The sequence below is a fragment of the Marmota monax genome, unplaced genomic scaffold, assembly GCF_021218885.2.
Source record: "Marmota monax isolate L192 unplaced genomic scaffold, Marmota_monax_Labrador192_F-V1.1 WCK01_AAM20220418_F8-fsc00042, whole genome shotgun sequence".
NCBI classification, from domain to species: domain Eukaryota; kingdom Metazoa; phylum Chordata; class Mammalia; order Rodentia; family Sciuridae; genus Marmota; species Marmota monax.
Window position 1 is genome coordinate 12,150,170 of NW_026693008.1, and position 18,115 is coordinate 12,168,284.

At 36.4% G+C, this 18,115-nt stretch overlaps 1 protein-coding gene across 16 annotated transcripts in view; it reads right to left on the reverse strand.

The window, feature by feature from the left end:
• Erc2 (ELKS/RAB6-interacting/CAST family member 2) overlaps nt 1-18,115 on the reverse strand; it is an 882,113-nt gene that overhangs the window by 594,984 nt on the left and 269,014 nt on the right. For all 16 annotated transcript variants that reach the window (XR_009227574.1, XR_009227575.1, XR_009227577.1 and 13 more), the window contains one exon: nt 16,605-16,679. Coding sequence is in view for 12 of the 16 variants with exons in the window: in XM_058582164.1 (XP_058438147.1) it covers nt 16,605-16,679 (75 nt within the window). In the remaining 4 variants the exon portion in view is untranslated. The remainder of the gene's footprint in view (nt 1-16,604; nt 16,680-18,115) is intronic.

Consider the following 18,115-nt stretch of genomic DNA (forward strand, 5'->3'; position numbering starts at 1 on the left):
TACGAGGCCAACATCACCCTGATACCTAAACCAGACAAAGACACCTCAAAGAAAGAAAACTACAGACCAATATCTCTAATGAATTTAGATGCAAAAATCCTCAATAAAATTCTGGCGAATCGGATACAAAAACATATCAAAAAAATTGTGCACCATGATCAAGTAGGATTCATCCCTGGGATGCAAGGCTGGTTCAATATACGGAAATCAATAAATGTTATTCACCACATCAATAGACTTAAAAATAAGAACCATATGATCATCTCGATAGATGCGGAAAAAGCATTCGACAAAGTACAGCATCCCTTTATGTTCAAAACTCTAGAAAAACTAGGGATAACAGGAACATACCTCAATATTGTAAAAGCAATCTATGCTAAGCCTCAGGCTAGCATCATTCTGAATGGAGAAAAATTGAAGGCATTCCCTCTAAAATCTGGAACAAGACAGGGATGCCCTCTCTCTCCACTTCTCTTCAACATAGTTCTCGAAACACTGGCCAGAGCAATTAGACAGACGAAAGAAATTAAAGGCATAAAAATAGGAAAAGAAGAACTTAAATTATCACTATTTGCAGATGATATGATTCTATACCTAGCAGACCCAAAAGGCTCTACAAAGAAACTATTAGAGCTAATAAATGAATTCAGCAAAGTGGCAGGATATAAAATCAACACGCATAAATCAAAGGCATTCCTGTATATCCGCGACAAATCCTCTGAAATGGAAATGAGGACAACCACTCCATTCACAATATCTTCAAAAAAAATAAAATACTTGGGAATTAACCTAACAAAAGAGGTGAAAGACTTATACAATGAAAACTACAGAACCCGTTTGAGAGAAATAGAAGAAGATCTTAGAATACGGAAAAATATACCCTGCTCATGGATAGGCAGAACTAACATCATCAAAATGGCGATATTACCAAAAGTTCTCTATAGGATTAATGCAATGCCAATCAAAATCCCAACGGCATTTCTTGTAGAAATAGAGAAAGCAATCATGAAATTCATATGGAAAAATAAAAGACCCAGAATAGCAAAAACAATACTAAGCAGGAAGTGTGAATCAGGCGGTATAGCAATACCAGACTTCAAACTATACTACAGAGCAATAGTAACAAAAACAGCATGGTACTGGTACCAAAACAGGCAGGTGGACCAATGGTACAGAATAGAGGACACAGAAACCAATCCACAAAACTACAACTATCTTATATTTGATAAAGGGGCTAAAAGCATGCAATGGAGGAAGGATAGCATCTTCAACAAATGGTGCTGGGAAAACTGGAAATCCATATGCAACAAAATGAAACTGAATCCCTTTCTCTCGCCATGCACAAAAGTTAACTCAAAATGGATCAAGGAGCTTGATATCAAATCAGAGACACGCCGTCTGATAGAAGAAAAAGTTGGCTACGATCTACATACGGTGGGGTCGGGCTCCAAATTCCTCAATAGGACACCCATAGCACAAAAGTTAATAACTAGAATCAACAAATGGGACTTACTCAAACTAAAAAGTTTTTTCTCAGCAAAAGAAACAATAAGAGAGGTAAATAGGGAGCCTACACCCTGGGAACAAATCTTTACTCCTCACACTTCAGATAGAGCCCTAATATCCAGAGTATACAAAGAACTCAAAAAATTAGACAATAAGAAAACAAACAACCCAATCAACAAATGGGCCAAGGACCTGAACAGATACTTCTCAGAGGAGGACATACAGTCAATCAACAAGTACATGAAAAAATGCTCACCATCTCTAGCTGTCAGAGAAATGAAATCAAAACCACCCTATGATACCATCTCACTCCAGTAAGATTGGCAGCCATTATGAAGTCAAACAACAACAAGTGCTGGCGAGGATGTGGGGAAAAGGGTACACTTGTACATTGCTGGTGGGATTGCAAATTGGTGCAGCCAATTTGGAAAGCAGTATGGAGATTTCTTGGAAAGCTGGGAATGGAGCCACCATTTGACCCAGCTATTCCCCTTCTCGGTCTATTCCCTAAAGACCTAAAAAGAGCATGCTACAGGGACACTGCTACATCGATGTTCATAGCAGCACAATTCACAATAGCAAGACTGTGGAACCAACCTAGATGCCCTTCAGTAGACGAATGGATAAAAAAAAATGTGGCATTTATACACAATGGAGTATTACTCTGCATTAAAAAATGACAAAATCATAGAATTTGCAGGGAAATGGATGGCATTAGAGCAGATTATGCTAAATGAAGCTAGCCAATCCCTAAAAAACAAATGCCAAATGTCTTCTTTGATATAAGGAGAGTAACTAAGAACAGAGTAGGGACGAAGAGCAGGAGAAGAAGATTAACATTAAACAGGGATGAGAGGTGGGAGGGAAAGGGAGAGAGAAGGGAAATTGCATGAAAATGGAAGGAGACTCTCAGGGTTATACAAAAGTACATACAAGAGGAAGTGAGGGGAAAGGGAAAAATAATACAAGGGGGACAAATGAATGACAGTAGAGGGGGTAGAGAGAGAAGAGGGGAGGCGAGGGGTGGGGAGGGGAGGGGGGATAGTAGAGGATAGGAAAGACAGCAGAACACAACAGACACTAGTATGGCAATATGTAAATCAATGGATGTGTAACTGATGTGATTCTGCAATGTGTATACGGGGTAAAAATGGGAGTTCATAACCCACTTGAATCAAAGTGTGAAATATGATATATCAAGAAATTTGTAATGTTTTGAACAACCAACAATAAAAAATTTAAAAAAAAAAAAAAGAAAAGAAAAACCAATGGAATCATTACCAGGATAAAACAGGGGCAAAAATTAATGGAAATTATGGAAAGTCTCAAAAAAATAAGAGGCTGAATAGTTTTGAGATGGAAGGGAAATCAAAGAGAAGTTGAGAATGTCATTGGTGATATGAGGGCAGTTTCAATGAAGCTGTGTTACCAAAACTGGAAATGAAACCATGTTATCAAAACTAGAAAAGAAACCCCAGTATATTAAATCCCATGGGGTCAAGGGTGACTGCTAAGTCATTCAACAACCACTATGGAACAGAAAAAGAACAATCAAACGATACCATTTGGTTACACTGGAACTAGATTTGGGGGGTCCCTGCAGTAAGCTCTTTAATTGCTGAATTTCAGGATCCCAGGGTAAGGGCTGGATTGGGGGCACTCTGAGAGTCTGAGGTATCTGTGAAAGTATTTCAATATTTTAATAACCAATATAGCACTCTGTACATGTGCCTCTAAGCTGGGTATCTATCTGTCTGGCATAAAAAGTTGCTTGAAAATGAAGAACTTTCTACATTGCCAACACACAGAAGGGAGCACTGGCTAATTGAAAATCATTTCAATTGGCCTGAGACACACACTAAAGAGAAGTCTCCACAGTACCAATCTGTGGACTAAATGCATCAGAATCATCTATGGAGTAAAAACTTTGTCATCAGTAATTTTTACTCATTCCCTAGATAATCACTTCTTTCAGGAGAGGGAGACACAAAAAAATCTGTATTATTTGCAAATTCATCAGACTGGGGGAAATATAACATCAAAAGATTTATCTTTTATGTCTTTTTTTCTTCCTGTTTTATTTCTCATTTAGAAAAATGTTTAAAATATCAAGAAATTTGCATTATCTGAATATGCAGAAAGGAATAGCACTGGACAGAAACAAACAGTATTTTCCATTCTGGTATTAAAAATATGTTAAAAACAACAACAACCAGGCTGGGGTTGTGGGCTCAGTGGTAGAGCCCTTGCTTAGCACATGTGAAGCACTGGGTTCCATCCTCAGCACCGCATAAAAAATAAATAATAAATGTATTGTGTCCATCTACAAGCAAAAAAATAAAACACAAAACAAAACCAACAGCAGCTGATGTGTATTGATTACTTAAAGAAAAATCTCACTTCCCCCAAACCCATGAGTTAAGGACATATTTTACCCACGTAACAGATCAAGAGACATATTGATGGTAAATAACCTGTCCAAGGATTCCTCTTTAGTAAACTGAAATAGTTTCCTCAACAGCCTTCCTTGGAACAGTTCAGAGTAGGACACATATGGGACCTTGCTGTACCCAGGCCAACCTCAGGAAAGACTGGTTTCAGAGAAGGTGTGCCACCTAAAAGCTGAGCTATTCTGGTTCTTTCTCCCACATAGTACTTTTCCTCTAAAGATCACAGAGCAAGGTCAAGAGAAATAGTGAAGAGGTTGGGGAGAAAGGAAAAGGAGGAAAAAAAGTTTCAGAAACTGCTTCCAGATGAGTAGGTAGTCCCTCCATGTGTGTAGCACCACCCTCCCTAAGGATGGATTGGATGTTATCTTACACATATGTCTGAATACAAACAGGATTTGAATTACAGCTGCCCATTCTCTGAGAAAGCAGTAATTCCGTGAAATACTCATTTACAACACAGCTAATACATTTTGGGGAGCCTAAAAAGATGGATACCTGACCCCTCTATTTCTCTTCCAATGCTCTTGATGAAAAGATTTAGTAAAGAATCTCACTGGACTTCCAGCAACCTGAACTTGCTCTTCTTATTCCTTTGAACCAATCTCCTCATTGGGCTTGGGGCCTCTTTCTTAGGATCTCCAAAACATACCACAAATCCTTCTATGTTCAACCATTCTGTCTCATGGAAAAAGCAACAGGCGTCTATGGAATTCAGGCCACCCCAAGTCACCAGTGTGGCCTGATGGATGTGGAAACTGGACCATGCCTTAGGGATGAGGCTTGTGTTGGTTGGTACACTGTCATTACTGCAACTTGAAAGGGGAAGTTCACATGAGGCCTGTGGTTGACTTTTCAACCCTGCTGGCGGGGGCGCACGCCAGTAAGGAAATTGCAGTCCCTAAATAAACACCATGCTGGGAACTGAGCACCAGCAAGAGAGTGAGCAGGGGGGCTGCTGGCCTGGCCACAGTAGGCCAAGACAGAACAAACAAAGCTCAGATTTAAACATTGCAAGAATGTCACATCAACTTAGACTCCCCAGGAGGGCCTGTTGAGAATCAAAATCCCAGTCACAGAGCCTCCAAACTGTAGAATTTTTAAAGGAGGACACTTAATCCAATTCCTTAATTTGCCAAATGAGAATAATAGGAGCCAGAGGGGACAGTGACTTGCCAAATGCCCAAAAGGAAGAAAGATAAGTCTCTAGGTCATTTATTATGCCACAGATCTTCTGGGTCTGGGTTTTCTTCCCCACTCTGCTATTTTCTCCTTTCAAAGATACTTTTAAAGTCTTTTCAACATGGAGGGACTGGGGTTGTGGCTCAGTGGTACAGCGCTTGCCTGGCATGTGTGAGGCACTGGGTTCAATCCTCAGCACCACATAAAAATAAATAAATAAAATAAAGGTCTATAAACAATTTAAAAAAAAATTTAAAGTCTTTTCAGCATGGAACTATGTGTATTCAGAGCTGTCCCTGAAATAAGCTTATTTAGTTCCTTCTCCAATGGTCCTCGCTCAAATATAACCTCTTTTTTTTTTTTTTTAAACAGATACAATTAAATTTCAAGACTAAAAGAGAAGGGATGGGGCTGGGGTTGTGGCTCAGCAGTAGAGCGCTCACCTCACATGTGAGGCCCTGGGTTCGATCCTCAGCACCCCATAAAAATAAATAAATTTTAAAAAGGCATTGTGTCCAACTACACCTAAAAAAATAAATATTAAAACAAAATAAAATTTAAAAAAAGAGAAGGGATGAAGAGGAAAGGGATTCCTTGAATATCTGTTATGTGCCAGGATTCTCCCATACCTTAGTCCTTTTTAATCCCCATCATAAACCTCTACAGACTGGTAGCATGGACCCCATTTTACAAATGAAAAATCTGGAGTATAGGGTCTCAATTTTCATAAATAATCTAACCTTCTTCCTATGGAGCCTTCTCAGTTCAGAAAAACAACAACAACAAAAAAAAAAAAAACAAGAATTAAAGAAGAAAAGTGTGCACTTTTAAGATTTTTATGATGGTTTTTCCTTTAACAGTTTTGTTTTTTTCTAAATAATAACTCCTGATCATTCCTATATAGTTAATACATATTTCTAAAAACATGAAGATCAAAGGGAAAAGAAAAAAAAAACCTTAACTTCCCAACCAGATTGAATGCCAACATTGATATATTTTGCCCCAAGTTTTAATTGCACATTGATAAATATTGCCTTTTTATACCAAGAATTATATCTCAACTGTAAGTCTGAGGAATATATCTCCTAGTCGCTTATTGTATCCTTCTGTTTTTTACTTAAAGTAATCAAAATTATTGGTCTTTTCCTGTGTAATATTTTAATTTTAAATAACAGTTTATTGGGATATAACACATCGTAAAATTCACCTCTTCAAAGTGGGCAATTCAGTGGTTGGTGTAACCATCCACACTATCTAAATCCAGAATATTTTCACCACGAAAAAGTCTTGTGTCCCTTAGCAATAGCTCCTCTTCTCCACTTCCCCATCTCCTAGAAATCACTCATCAACTTTCTGTCTCCAATATGGCTATTTTGGACATTTAATATAATCAGATGATATGTGGTCATCTATGACTGGCTTCTTTCAAGGTTTTCAGGGTTCATCCATGTTATAACATACAGCAGTATTTCATTACTTTTTATTGCAAAACAATATTCCACTGTATGGATTTACATATTTTAGTTCTTCATATAATGGATGTTATACATTAGGTTGTTTTAGATTTTTAGCTATTATAAATAATAGGGATGTGAGCATTTGTGCACAGGTTTTTATGTGGACATATGAATTTTATTCTTTTGAGTATGTACCTAGGAATGGCATTTCTGGGTCCTGTGCTATCTTTATGGTTTTATTTATTTGTTTTGGTACTAGAGATTGAACTCAGGGGCACTCAACCACTGAACCAAATCCCAGCCCTATTTTTTTTATGTTATTTAGAGAAAGGGTTTCACTGAATTGCTTAGCACCCTGCTTTTGCTGAGGCTGGCTTTGAACTAGCTACTCCTCCTGCCTTGGTCTCCCAACCTCCTGGATTACAGGCATGCTTCACTGTGCCCGGCTCTATGTTTAACATCTTGAAGAATTGACAGTTTTCCAAGTGGTACTGTGCCATTTTACATTTCCACATTAATATTTGGGGGTTCCAAATTTTCCCGCATCTTTCCCTAACACTCATTCTTGTCTGTTGTTGTTTAATTTTAGTTGTAATAGTGGGGGATAAGTTATATCTAATTATGATTTTAATTTGCATTATTTTAATGATAATAATTTCACACATCCTTTTTTTTTCTTATTTGTATATTTTCCTTGAAGAAAAGTCAACTAAAATTCTAGATAAGGCAGAGGGGTGGGAGGGAAAGGGAGGGACAGGGGATTAGCAAGGATGGTGGAATGTGATAGACATCATTATCCAAAGTACCTGTATGAAGACATGAATTGGGTGTCAATATATTTTATATACAAGCAGATATGAAAAATTGTGGCATGTATGTGTAATAAGAATTGTAATGCATTCTGCTGTCATTTTTTAAATCAATAAAAAAAAGAAGAAAAAGAAAAGTCAACTCAAATCCTTTGCCCAATTTTTAATTATGTTACTAGTTTTTTCTTGAATTGTACCTTTATTTTTAAGTAAATATTTCAATTAAAGTTATTGTACATAAGAAAGTACCCAAATCATAGGTTTGGGGCATGATGAATTAGGACAAAGTGAACACAGCTGGTTTCGTGCCAACCAGATCATGAAACAGAATATAATCTGTACTCTTTCCTGGCTCTCCTGAGTTCCACAATCTCCCTCTTCCTCCAAATTAACTACTATCTAGACATCAAACATCACTAATTAGTTTTGATTGTTTCAGGAACACATACAAACTGAATCATATTATATATGTTCTTTTGTATTTAGCTTCTTTCAAGATTATTTTGGAACTGGTATTTAATCATGGTGTCACAGAAACAGGTTGATCCTTCTCATTGCCCTAGATGATGGCTGATGGCTACTTCATTTGTTTCAAGATTTTGGTTATTGTACATTTAGTTATGTTCGTACCTTTCCACTTAAATTAGGTCTTATAATAACTGCTGTGTGATTTGCTCCTAGATGTATTGGGTTTGTTAATACTGTGATATTGTTTTCTAAATTTCATTTTATAATTATAACTAATATTCATTTTTAAACACTGACTAATCATTTGGCTAAATTCATTGGTTAATCTAATAGTTATATGTAAATTGAAATTTTCTTCATATATAATTATGAGGCCTTTTTATGTGATAAAGGCTTTTTTATGTGATAAAAAAGGTTTTATTTCTTCCTTTATAATTTTCATACCTAGGGTGTCCAAAACATTGTTGAACAGAAGTAATGGCAACAGATATTCTTGTCTTGTTTCTTATAGCGTGGGGAAAACTCTCAGCATTTTACTATTAAATATGTTATTTTCGATAGCTTTCTTGTAGCTACCCCTTATTAGATTAAAAAAAATCCACCACTTCTAATCTGATTTTCTTAAAAGTTTTTTGGGGTGGATGGGGCAGGGGATAGATCTTATATTAAATGCTTTGTCTGCATCTACTTAAATTATACTGATTCATTTTCTTTATCCCACTAATTGTGGTGAATAACATTGATTGATATCCAAACACTAGTCTGTTTTTACAGTCCTACAATAAACACAATTTGTTATGTCATTTTTCACTAATGTCTTAGTTCATTAAGATATTTTGTATCCATGTTTATTCAGGTTATTACTTGTAATTTCCTTTCTTATGATGTCTTTATTGGGCATTAAGATCAAGTTTATGCTGGTCTCAAAAGCAGATGGTAAGAGTTCTCTTTCTATTCCAGAAGTCTCTTTATGAGTTATTTAATTTCTTCCTCAAGCATTTGGTACAATTCACTGAAGAAGCAATCAGGACATGTAGTCTTTTTGTTTGGATTTTAAGGTTTTTTATTTCTTTTGATGGCAAAATTTCTAATTATAAAATCATTTTGTAGTATATAGGACTACATGGATATTCTATTTCTTTTGCAGTTTTGACAAATTGTATTCTCTAAAGAACTTAGCATTCACCTAACATTTCATTTCTATTAACATAAGATTGCTAATAAAATCTTCTTTTCTTAGTGTTACTATGTATATAGTTATGCCTCCCTTATCATTTCTGAGGTTGGTTATGTGTGCTGTTTCTAGTTTTCTCAATAATTGTAGTTAGGAGTTGTCATTGTCCTTAATCTCTTTAGAGACCACATTTGGCCATGGTGTTCCTATCTACTATATGTTTGCTTTCAAGCTCACAATTTCAACTTTTATCTTTATTGTCGCTTTCCTTCTAAATTCTCATGGTTTCTTCCTTCTCTCAGCCAAACTGAATAATGTGCTCTTCCCCAGACTCTCTTTAAACTTTCTAGCCTTCTTGTCTTTGCTACAATGGTTCCCACCATTTATAAACCATACTTCTTTACCAAAATCAAGACAACTTTTCAGTGGGCTGGGGTTGTGGCTCAGTGGTAGAGCACTTGCCTAGCATGCGTGAGGCACTGAGTTCGATTCCCAGCACCACATAAAAATAAACAAATAAAGTAAAGGTATTGTGTCCATCTACAACTAAAAAAAAATATTTTAAAATAGACAACTTTTCAAGATCCTCCTCAAATGTTACCTCCTCCAAGAAGCATTCCCAGCTCTCTTCTACTTGATATTCTTTGAATCCCCATAGCTCATCTTGCCCTTCTTAGGTTACTTTTATAACCTGGTGTACACACTTCTTTCCATTAGTACATTAAAGACTGAAGGTTCAGTTTTTCTGAAAGGCCCACCATGGATCTAGACACAAAATAGTTGCTCAGTAAACACTAGTGTTTGTGATTTAACTTCAGGAGTTATATTCACACAAACTAACCAAATTAATAGCAGGCATTATAAACTGGCAACTCAGCCAAACATTTAGATTCATTCATATCATAAGAAGACTTTGAGCAAAAATGGAAAGAAATGTCATTTTTTATTCTTACTTGTTTCTAAAGGACAACCATATATCATCCAGAGCTAACATTTAACTTGACATTTTACTTTTTTTGGCCATCACTAAAAACCCACATTTTTCCCCTTATTTAAGTAAAATAGTTTAAAAAATTGTCCCATTTAACTTTTAAGTTGAAAGATGAGAAGATGAGGACATCTCCCAAAGGAAAAAAAAATAAGCTAAGGGATAATTCTGGTATTATAAATAGATAGTGCCCATCAAAAACACAAGGTTTTATAAATTGGAACAATTTATCACTCCACACTGTTTTAAAAATGGGTTGGGGGCCTTCAGACCAAGAATTAAAATTCAGAGGGGGAAACAGGGCATATGCTGGCTATAGGATACATATTTGGAGGCTTGATAACAGATTCATGTAAAATGCATCAGTATTGCCCTATAGCACGAAGTATAGTTCTGTGCCTATCAAAATACATCAAATAGGCATCTCTGGCCCTCTACCTTTTCTATGATGCAAAACTCAGTGCATAATTTCCAAAATAAATGTTGAAAGAACAACTAGTTGAACCGACAGACTATCTTCAGTAAAATCAGACAGGAGATGAAGAGAAAACAAGAGCTTTGGGAAGAAACTTGTGCTCCAATTTTGCCAACTCCCTAGCAGTAGGATTTTGAGCAGGTTGGTTATTCTAAGTCACAGCTTTTTCATCTGTGGAATGAGTACGGTTATGAATATTCACAGATTTACTGCAAGCGCCTCACCCCCATGTGTGATAGTGCCATTGAGGTGTCAAGGGTGGTTCAGGTGGCATTGTTGCCATTACAGATACTGTCTTATTGCTATTATTTAATATCCACAAAAGGGACAGGACCATATTCTTTTATATGTGTTCAGTGCTAGGGATTGAACCCAGGACCTCTCATACTAGGCGGCTCCTCTATATCTGAACCACGAGAAGAGGGGCCATATTTTTTTTGTGTGTGTGTACCAGGAATTTGAACCTAGGGGCATTTAGCCACTGAGTCACAGCCCCAGGCTGTTTTCAGGGTTTTTGTTTTTGTTTTTTTTAATATTTTATTTAGACACAGGGTCTTGCTGTGTTGCTTAGGGCCTCAATAAATTGCTGAGGCCCACTTTGAACTCAGGATCCTCCTGCCTCAGCTTCCTAAGCTGCTGGGATTATAGGCTTGTGCCACCACACATGGTAAGGGCCATATTCTTAAGGCCTAAAAGCTATCTTGATTGGTTTCACTAGAAAAACTGGATTTGGATACACTTCCTAGAAATACAGCATCCTGAAAGAAGAAATAATTTTAATTATGACCCCAAACAGACTCTTAGATGAGCGAAATAAACCAAAGTAGAGCCCAGAGCAAAAAGAAATATGGCAGCCACTTCATAGCATCTCTGACTAAAACCCAGGATCCAGTAAGTTCATGAAGGTTATTGGGTTGTGATGCACAGTCTAGGTTTGGGTTCAAACTCTTTCTCTTCCTAGCTGTGTGACCTCAGGCACGTTGTCAAGCTCTGGGCTTCATGTTGTTCTGGTGCATCCCTTCTATCCCTCATAGAACTGAATGGTTGAATTTAACCAAAAGATCAATAAACCTCCTATGGAAAACTTAACCCAATGCAGATCAGCCCCACAGAAAAGAGCTGTCATCTGTGTGAGCACAAAAACAAGGTGCAGTCCTTAGTTTTTATCACAAAAGTCAACTTCCCCACCTGAATGCAAAGTCACATTCTTTCACAAATAGCACAGTTATACTTCAGCAGCTTAGTCAAGGTCAATCTTGTGCTGCTTATTTGCTTATTACCCAGTTCCAGGAAAAGAAAAGAAAAGAAAAGAAAAGGTTGATGGGGACAAATGTCATTCAGGGAATACTAATGCCTAAACTAGTCACATGACTAAAAAGCTAAATACCCTCAATCCTTACTTTAGTTACCAACAGAAATATTGTTTCTTAGTGGCTTTAGGCTTGGCTTCTTTTGTTGTTGTTGTTGTTGTTGTTGTTGTTACATTTATTGGTCTTCTATTTAATGTCGTATGTTTTTATTAAATATTTGCTTGATACCCATTGCTTTTAAACCTTTACTGTAAAAGAAAATACATTACAGGAAAACACCCTAAAGAGAGGTAGATATTAATGAATTACAAGGCAGTCCCTCCAGTGACCCCCACCAGGATCACTCCCTCTCTCCAATCCCCTCATTTTTTTTCTTTTCTTTTTTATTGGGGGGGCGGGGGAGTGCTGGGGATCAATCCCAGGGCCTTGTGCACGCAAGGCAAGCACTCTACCAACCGAGCTATGTCCCTAGCCCTCATTTTTTCTTAATGGGACACAGTAACTTTTAACTTTGCACTTCCCAACTGTCTTGTATCAGTGTCCCTCTAGGGATTTTGATCACTAATTCCATTTGTTTCTCTGGGAGGGAACATGGGAACAATATCACCCCAGGTCTTCCATGACACCTAGGATGTCAGAGGCCCTGGCTTCTTAATCCACTTTAGTTAACAAGTTCACCAGATCAAATATATTTTCTGCAACTTTCACCAAAATCTTTATGCCACTCATATATGTTCCATTTGATAAATTCTGCTGAAACTTTGATAATTTCTATTATGCTACTGGAAAGTTGTTTTCCTTGATGAATAAGCATCATTTTAATGGATTAAACAAATGAGAACGAAGGACCACCATGCATTCTCTTTTCAATCTGGACTGTTAAGTTGGGAGTGAAGATTTATGCTTTAACTTAACAAGAACCCTTGTTCTAGAATGGGTTGAATTTTTGCTTTTTTAAAAAAACGTAACATTCTCCCTTCTCTTCCTTCTGTGGTTTTTGGAGCTGCTATAGCCATCTTTCTCAGATAGGCAGGGAGAAGCTGAAAGCTAAGATCAGAAATGGGATGAAAGAAAACAGGAGCTACTACTACCTTTTGAGCCTGAATCAGGCTATGCCTGAAGCAATAACTGACTTTTTCCAGGTAAGTGAGAGCCAATAAATTTCCTTTTGGATTTGGCCACTTTGAATTAGTTAGAACTTCTAAGAGACTGAAAATCTAACAAAGAAAAAAAGCTTTGAGGTTATCTGACAAATACTGCCATTACTGTAATTCATGTTCTTTTTTTAATAAATGGGTAAAATTTTACAAATGAACCCAAGAAAGTGAAACTTTTGGACATCATGTTCATGTCATGTCAAATTTGTAGCAAAAACAGGTTAGAAACACATTCTTTCAGAGTAATTAGCATTTAAGAAACATGACAAAAGCCTTTTAACTGCCTTTCTTACTGACAGTTGTCCCTAAGAGCAGAAAAGGGGAACTTGGTACAGAATCTTTAGACAGAATATCAAGAAAAGGTGGAGCATCACAACATCTACAAGAAATTAAATTTTTTCAAGAAACACACAGTGTTCTAAGCGCAAATTTGGAACATAACTGCCAGATCAAATCAGGATCAAAATTAAAACTTGGAGATTCCTGCAGGAAGACAGATTACAAATAACTTTACTCACTTTGCTTCCTTTCATTTTCATTCAGGTGATTTTAGCCCCCTGGCTCAACTGGCTGGCAGCAGATGTCACTGACATCTGCAAGAGAACTACCTCTGCTTTGATGCAGGAAGGTGGCCTCTCAAGCATTCACTCCATGGAGACATACTCTCTCTCAACAATCCAAGTCCAGAGGGGTACACAGAGATCTACTAGAGCTACAAGGCTGTGGTTTTAAATAGTGCATGGATTTAGGCAAGATTTTGTAGACTTTCATAACAAATACCTTGCTTGAGTTGGTGCAAAGTGTGTAGGTGGGGATGATGGAGGTTCAGAAATTCACTCTTAGTTTCTCTCTAAGTAGTAAGAGACAAGTAGAAATATCTTATCTCTTATCTCCCTGAAACCAAGGAGCTTTATTTACTCTAAGAAAACTCTTTTTAATTTTAGATTTTGCCACCACACTAGATGACACTAATGTCAAGGCACAAGATGACACTCAAGTTTACCTAAAGTTAAGATACAAGAGGGTCCCAAGTTTTATCTTCCAGGTTTAAAGGCCAGTTTGGTACTCAACTCTGAGGCCCACAATATTGGTTTCGAACATTTCCTCCAATTTCTAATGCATGAAATCGGATGAGATCACAGCCTGTCACAAGCTACACACATGGCCAAGAAGATGACCCTCCACCAGCTGCCTCCATAATTCAATTTAGGTGTGTTGAATATAGATGCTAATGGGACCCAGATTTCTCCACTGATAAAACATAAGGTATTCAATTTGTAAATTAATAAGCACCAAAAAAGACAACAGAAAAACTCAAGCTCAGTTTCCTGACATATGCATAAATATATATATTTGTGCAAAAATTGAGTTGTGTGTGTATTTATGTATATGTGTGTGTGTGTGTAAATATATATGTATGTATACACATACATATATACAAAAACAATTCAATTTTTTGCATTTTATGTATGTTTATATACATATATATGTATATATGTAGACACAGAAACATGATCTTAAGTCAAATGAAGATCTATATATATATATACATGTATAAATCTGCATATATATGTATACATATATATAGTGATATATATGTATATATATCGATCTTTGTCTTAAAAACATGTTCCTATGTCTATAAATCAGCATCATTAGAATACAGTAAAAAGAAAAATTCTAGACTCAATTTACTGATAACGTGTATATATGAATTTACCCTAATAATCATGTTTTCATTTTTCATTCCTTCCCATGTAGATGGTTTAAATGAGTGTTCATATTTATTATTTTTTGTTTATTTTCCAATAAGACATGATGCTAGAAATAGTAAACTATAATCCAACAAATATAGTTGTTTTCGGATAGAGATATTGAATAAGAAAATACCCACCACATTAGGGGAGATGCCTCTTCCTGATTTCTCCAAAGATTTTTTTAACTTACTTTTACTTTTTTAAAAAAATAATAATTTGGAAATATATTGTATATACCTCCAATTCTCTAATGCTGTTTGTGTTGGGGACCGGGGAGGTGAATGTGGAGGTAGATGACAAGTAGGACTGAGCTACCCTTTGCAAAATAAGTCAAGTTTTTTGTCCTTCTGTCTTTTTTTGCTTTTTCTTCTTTTTCTTTCTTTTATTTTATCTTTCTTTATGTCTTTCCTCCTTTTTCAATTTTTTTAAGCCTTAACCAAATTTCAAGCTTGGTTGCAATGTGAAATAAGGATGAAATCTCAATTATAAACAAACCACCGTCCCCCAAATGTAGAATAAGTATCTTTTCAAAATAAGTTACAAAATCATATAAATTTAAAACAATTTGTAAGCTACATCAATAGTTATTTTTAATCTTATTAGTATTTGTTATCTTTAATGATTCTTTTCAAGCCAATTTGCTGAAAATACATTATGAGTGCTTTGACTCATGTAACCTTACTTGAGAGACACACAGTTTAAAGCCAATGTTCTATACTATTTACACACACACACACACACACACACACACACACACTTCACCTGGATAAAGACAAAACACTATAAAGACTATGAAAAAAAAATCCCAAGTCAGAACTGTACATACTAAGAATTTAATAGTTCATGTTTGTTTCTTTTTCCCTAGGACTTGGGAAATTTGGGGCAGACAACTCAAAATCATGTGTTGCAAGAAAGACAGAAAACTCATTATCCTATCAGCAAGTTTCAGAATGTTCTTGTAGGCCAATAGTGTCCAGGAAACTCTGAGTATTAAACACAAGTATGGAATTTGCAGGCTGCAAACAGCTCCATTACAAAAGCATTTTTCTTAGTAGAACAATTTAAATCAAGAATTAGTTATACTTAAGACAAATATTTTAAAATGTTTGCTTCCTTCTGGCAAAAAATGGATGTAAAAAAACTTCCAATAGATACTGGACAAGCAACTGTGTTCTATTTAGATTTGCTTCTTAATCACAGATTATAGCTTGGCCTTCATTTACTTCATTGTTTTATACATGCCCTAAATTCACTCAGAAAAAAAATTTTTAATTCCTTTAGTTTATGTCTTTGCCTCCATTGCCAAATAGAATACTTTGTATTTAATAAATTATTGTTACCTCCAGACTTTTTTAAGGAGAAAATACTGGAGTCATAAGAAAGTATTTTTCTTTGAAAAGTAAATTTTGCTGATAGTATAATTCTGATTATTTTCTATTATGATACATTTAAAATAGCTTCTCTTTTGTCAAATTCTAGTTTCTCAAAGGTATCTTTTCATTGTAATATCAACAGGGGTGGGGGATTATTCTAGCTTTAGAAATTTACTTTTAAAGCACATTAAAAAAAAAAAAAACCCAAAACCAAAAACCTCCCTTAAGGCTAAAGGCATTTGCCATACTTTGGAAATGAACCCAGCTCCTTTCAGCCAAGGGATACTTGATACCTTTATTCTTTTGCCTAGGAAAGGCATCCTAATTAAAAGACTAATAAATTAAATGCACTCAGAAAGGCAAAAAGATGCAGAAGCAAAACACACACCAGGGTGCCTAGTGAAAAACACAAGGCTCATTTCACATGTTTGTTAGGTACCATCAAGTTAGAAAAAATTCACAAGGCACAGCTGTTTTTGAACAAATGTGCTCAGCTCCTACCTTCATTTCAATGACAGTCTGGAGAGCCTTCGTCTTGGCTGGCTCCGGCTGAAGTTGGCTTCTTCGGTGTAATTCCTGGGGAGGAACACGATAGAAATAAGCCTGACGGTTCATCCTTCCGTTACACCATATCCTTTACACAGTTACCACATAGCCCACTGGGTCCAGGTTCCCTGTTCACAGACATAAACAAGCCACAGGTGCCTCTTCCCCCACACTCTTCAGCATCCCTCCTGCCGGCAGCCTGCGTTCTGGTGAAACGCTCCTGGCACATGCGCTATTTCTAAAACTTCCATCAATAATTAATGTCAACTGTGACAAAGCCAGCAAGTAATCATAGTCCAAATACTGTTCAACACTGGGGCTGATGCCCAGCCATCAAATCATAATTTACTAAATTACATTACTCTGCGCTCCCAACACAAACACGGCAAGGAAACAGAGGAAAGAAAATGACTAACGTGGCTGCAAATCCACTGCAAGCATGGCATTTTGCTAATGAGCTAGGTTTGAAATGAGCAATTGAAAACCATTTCAGTGCAACTGTGACACTTTTCAGAGTGATCTGATGAAACCCTGTGAATCTCTTGCTTCCAAATTTACAGTTTCCATCCTTGCTCAAAAACAAAAACAAAAAAAAAAACAAAAACGCAACTGTGGGTGATGCTTATGTGTCATGATGCCAAGAAATTAAAACTGGCATTAATATCAACAATGTTAGAAGAGAGACACAATGGTTAAAGCCACATGTGAACCCAAGAACTCCTGGAATAATGAATGTTTTGGGGGGGAAAGAGCAAACAACATATTTGCGATTTTAAGCTTGAAGGCTCAGTTTTGCATGCTCTCCTCAAAAGAACAGTTTTGTCAAGATTTTGAAAAGTTGTCTTGGCAGAAGGGAGAGATAAAGATAAGGCTTGTTCAGGCCATGCTTTGGTTGTCTTAATCACTTATGAGAGTGGGGAATGACAGGAATAAAAAAAGGGCTCTTGCCTGCCCAGGCTGCTGGGAATGACAGGAACAAAAAAATGACATGGAGGAATTCCATTAAGACTTGTTTCTGCTTCCAAAAAAATCAATTTAGAGTCAATATGGAGTAGTTCTATGCTTTTAGAACTACTGGTTTATAACTATTGAAATGTTAAAAAAAATGGGGAGGTGGGAAAGAGGACTAATATAATTTCTAGCTTTTTCAAAGTAAGGGTATTTAAAGTTAACTGCCTCTACTACTACCATTTACTGTCACCACCATTTCATAAAGATAGGGCATATGAATGTAAAAATTACTGTAACAACCAAATCCCACATGAAAAGAGAGTCCAAATAACCTTTTGACCACATCTTATTGTGCTGTCTTTTATGCCAGTGGCCTTAGAAATCTTGACCATGGACCAAGATGCACTTGTCCAGGGATCAGCACTAGGGAAATCATTCAGTCTGAAAAGATATTTTCTCCTCAAAGCCATTAGTAGTACAAACCAGCAATCTTACGGAAAACCTCCAATTTGAAA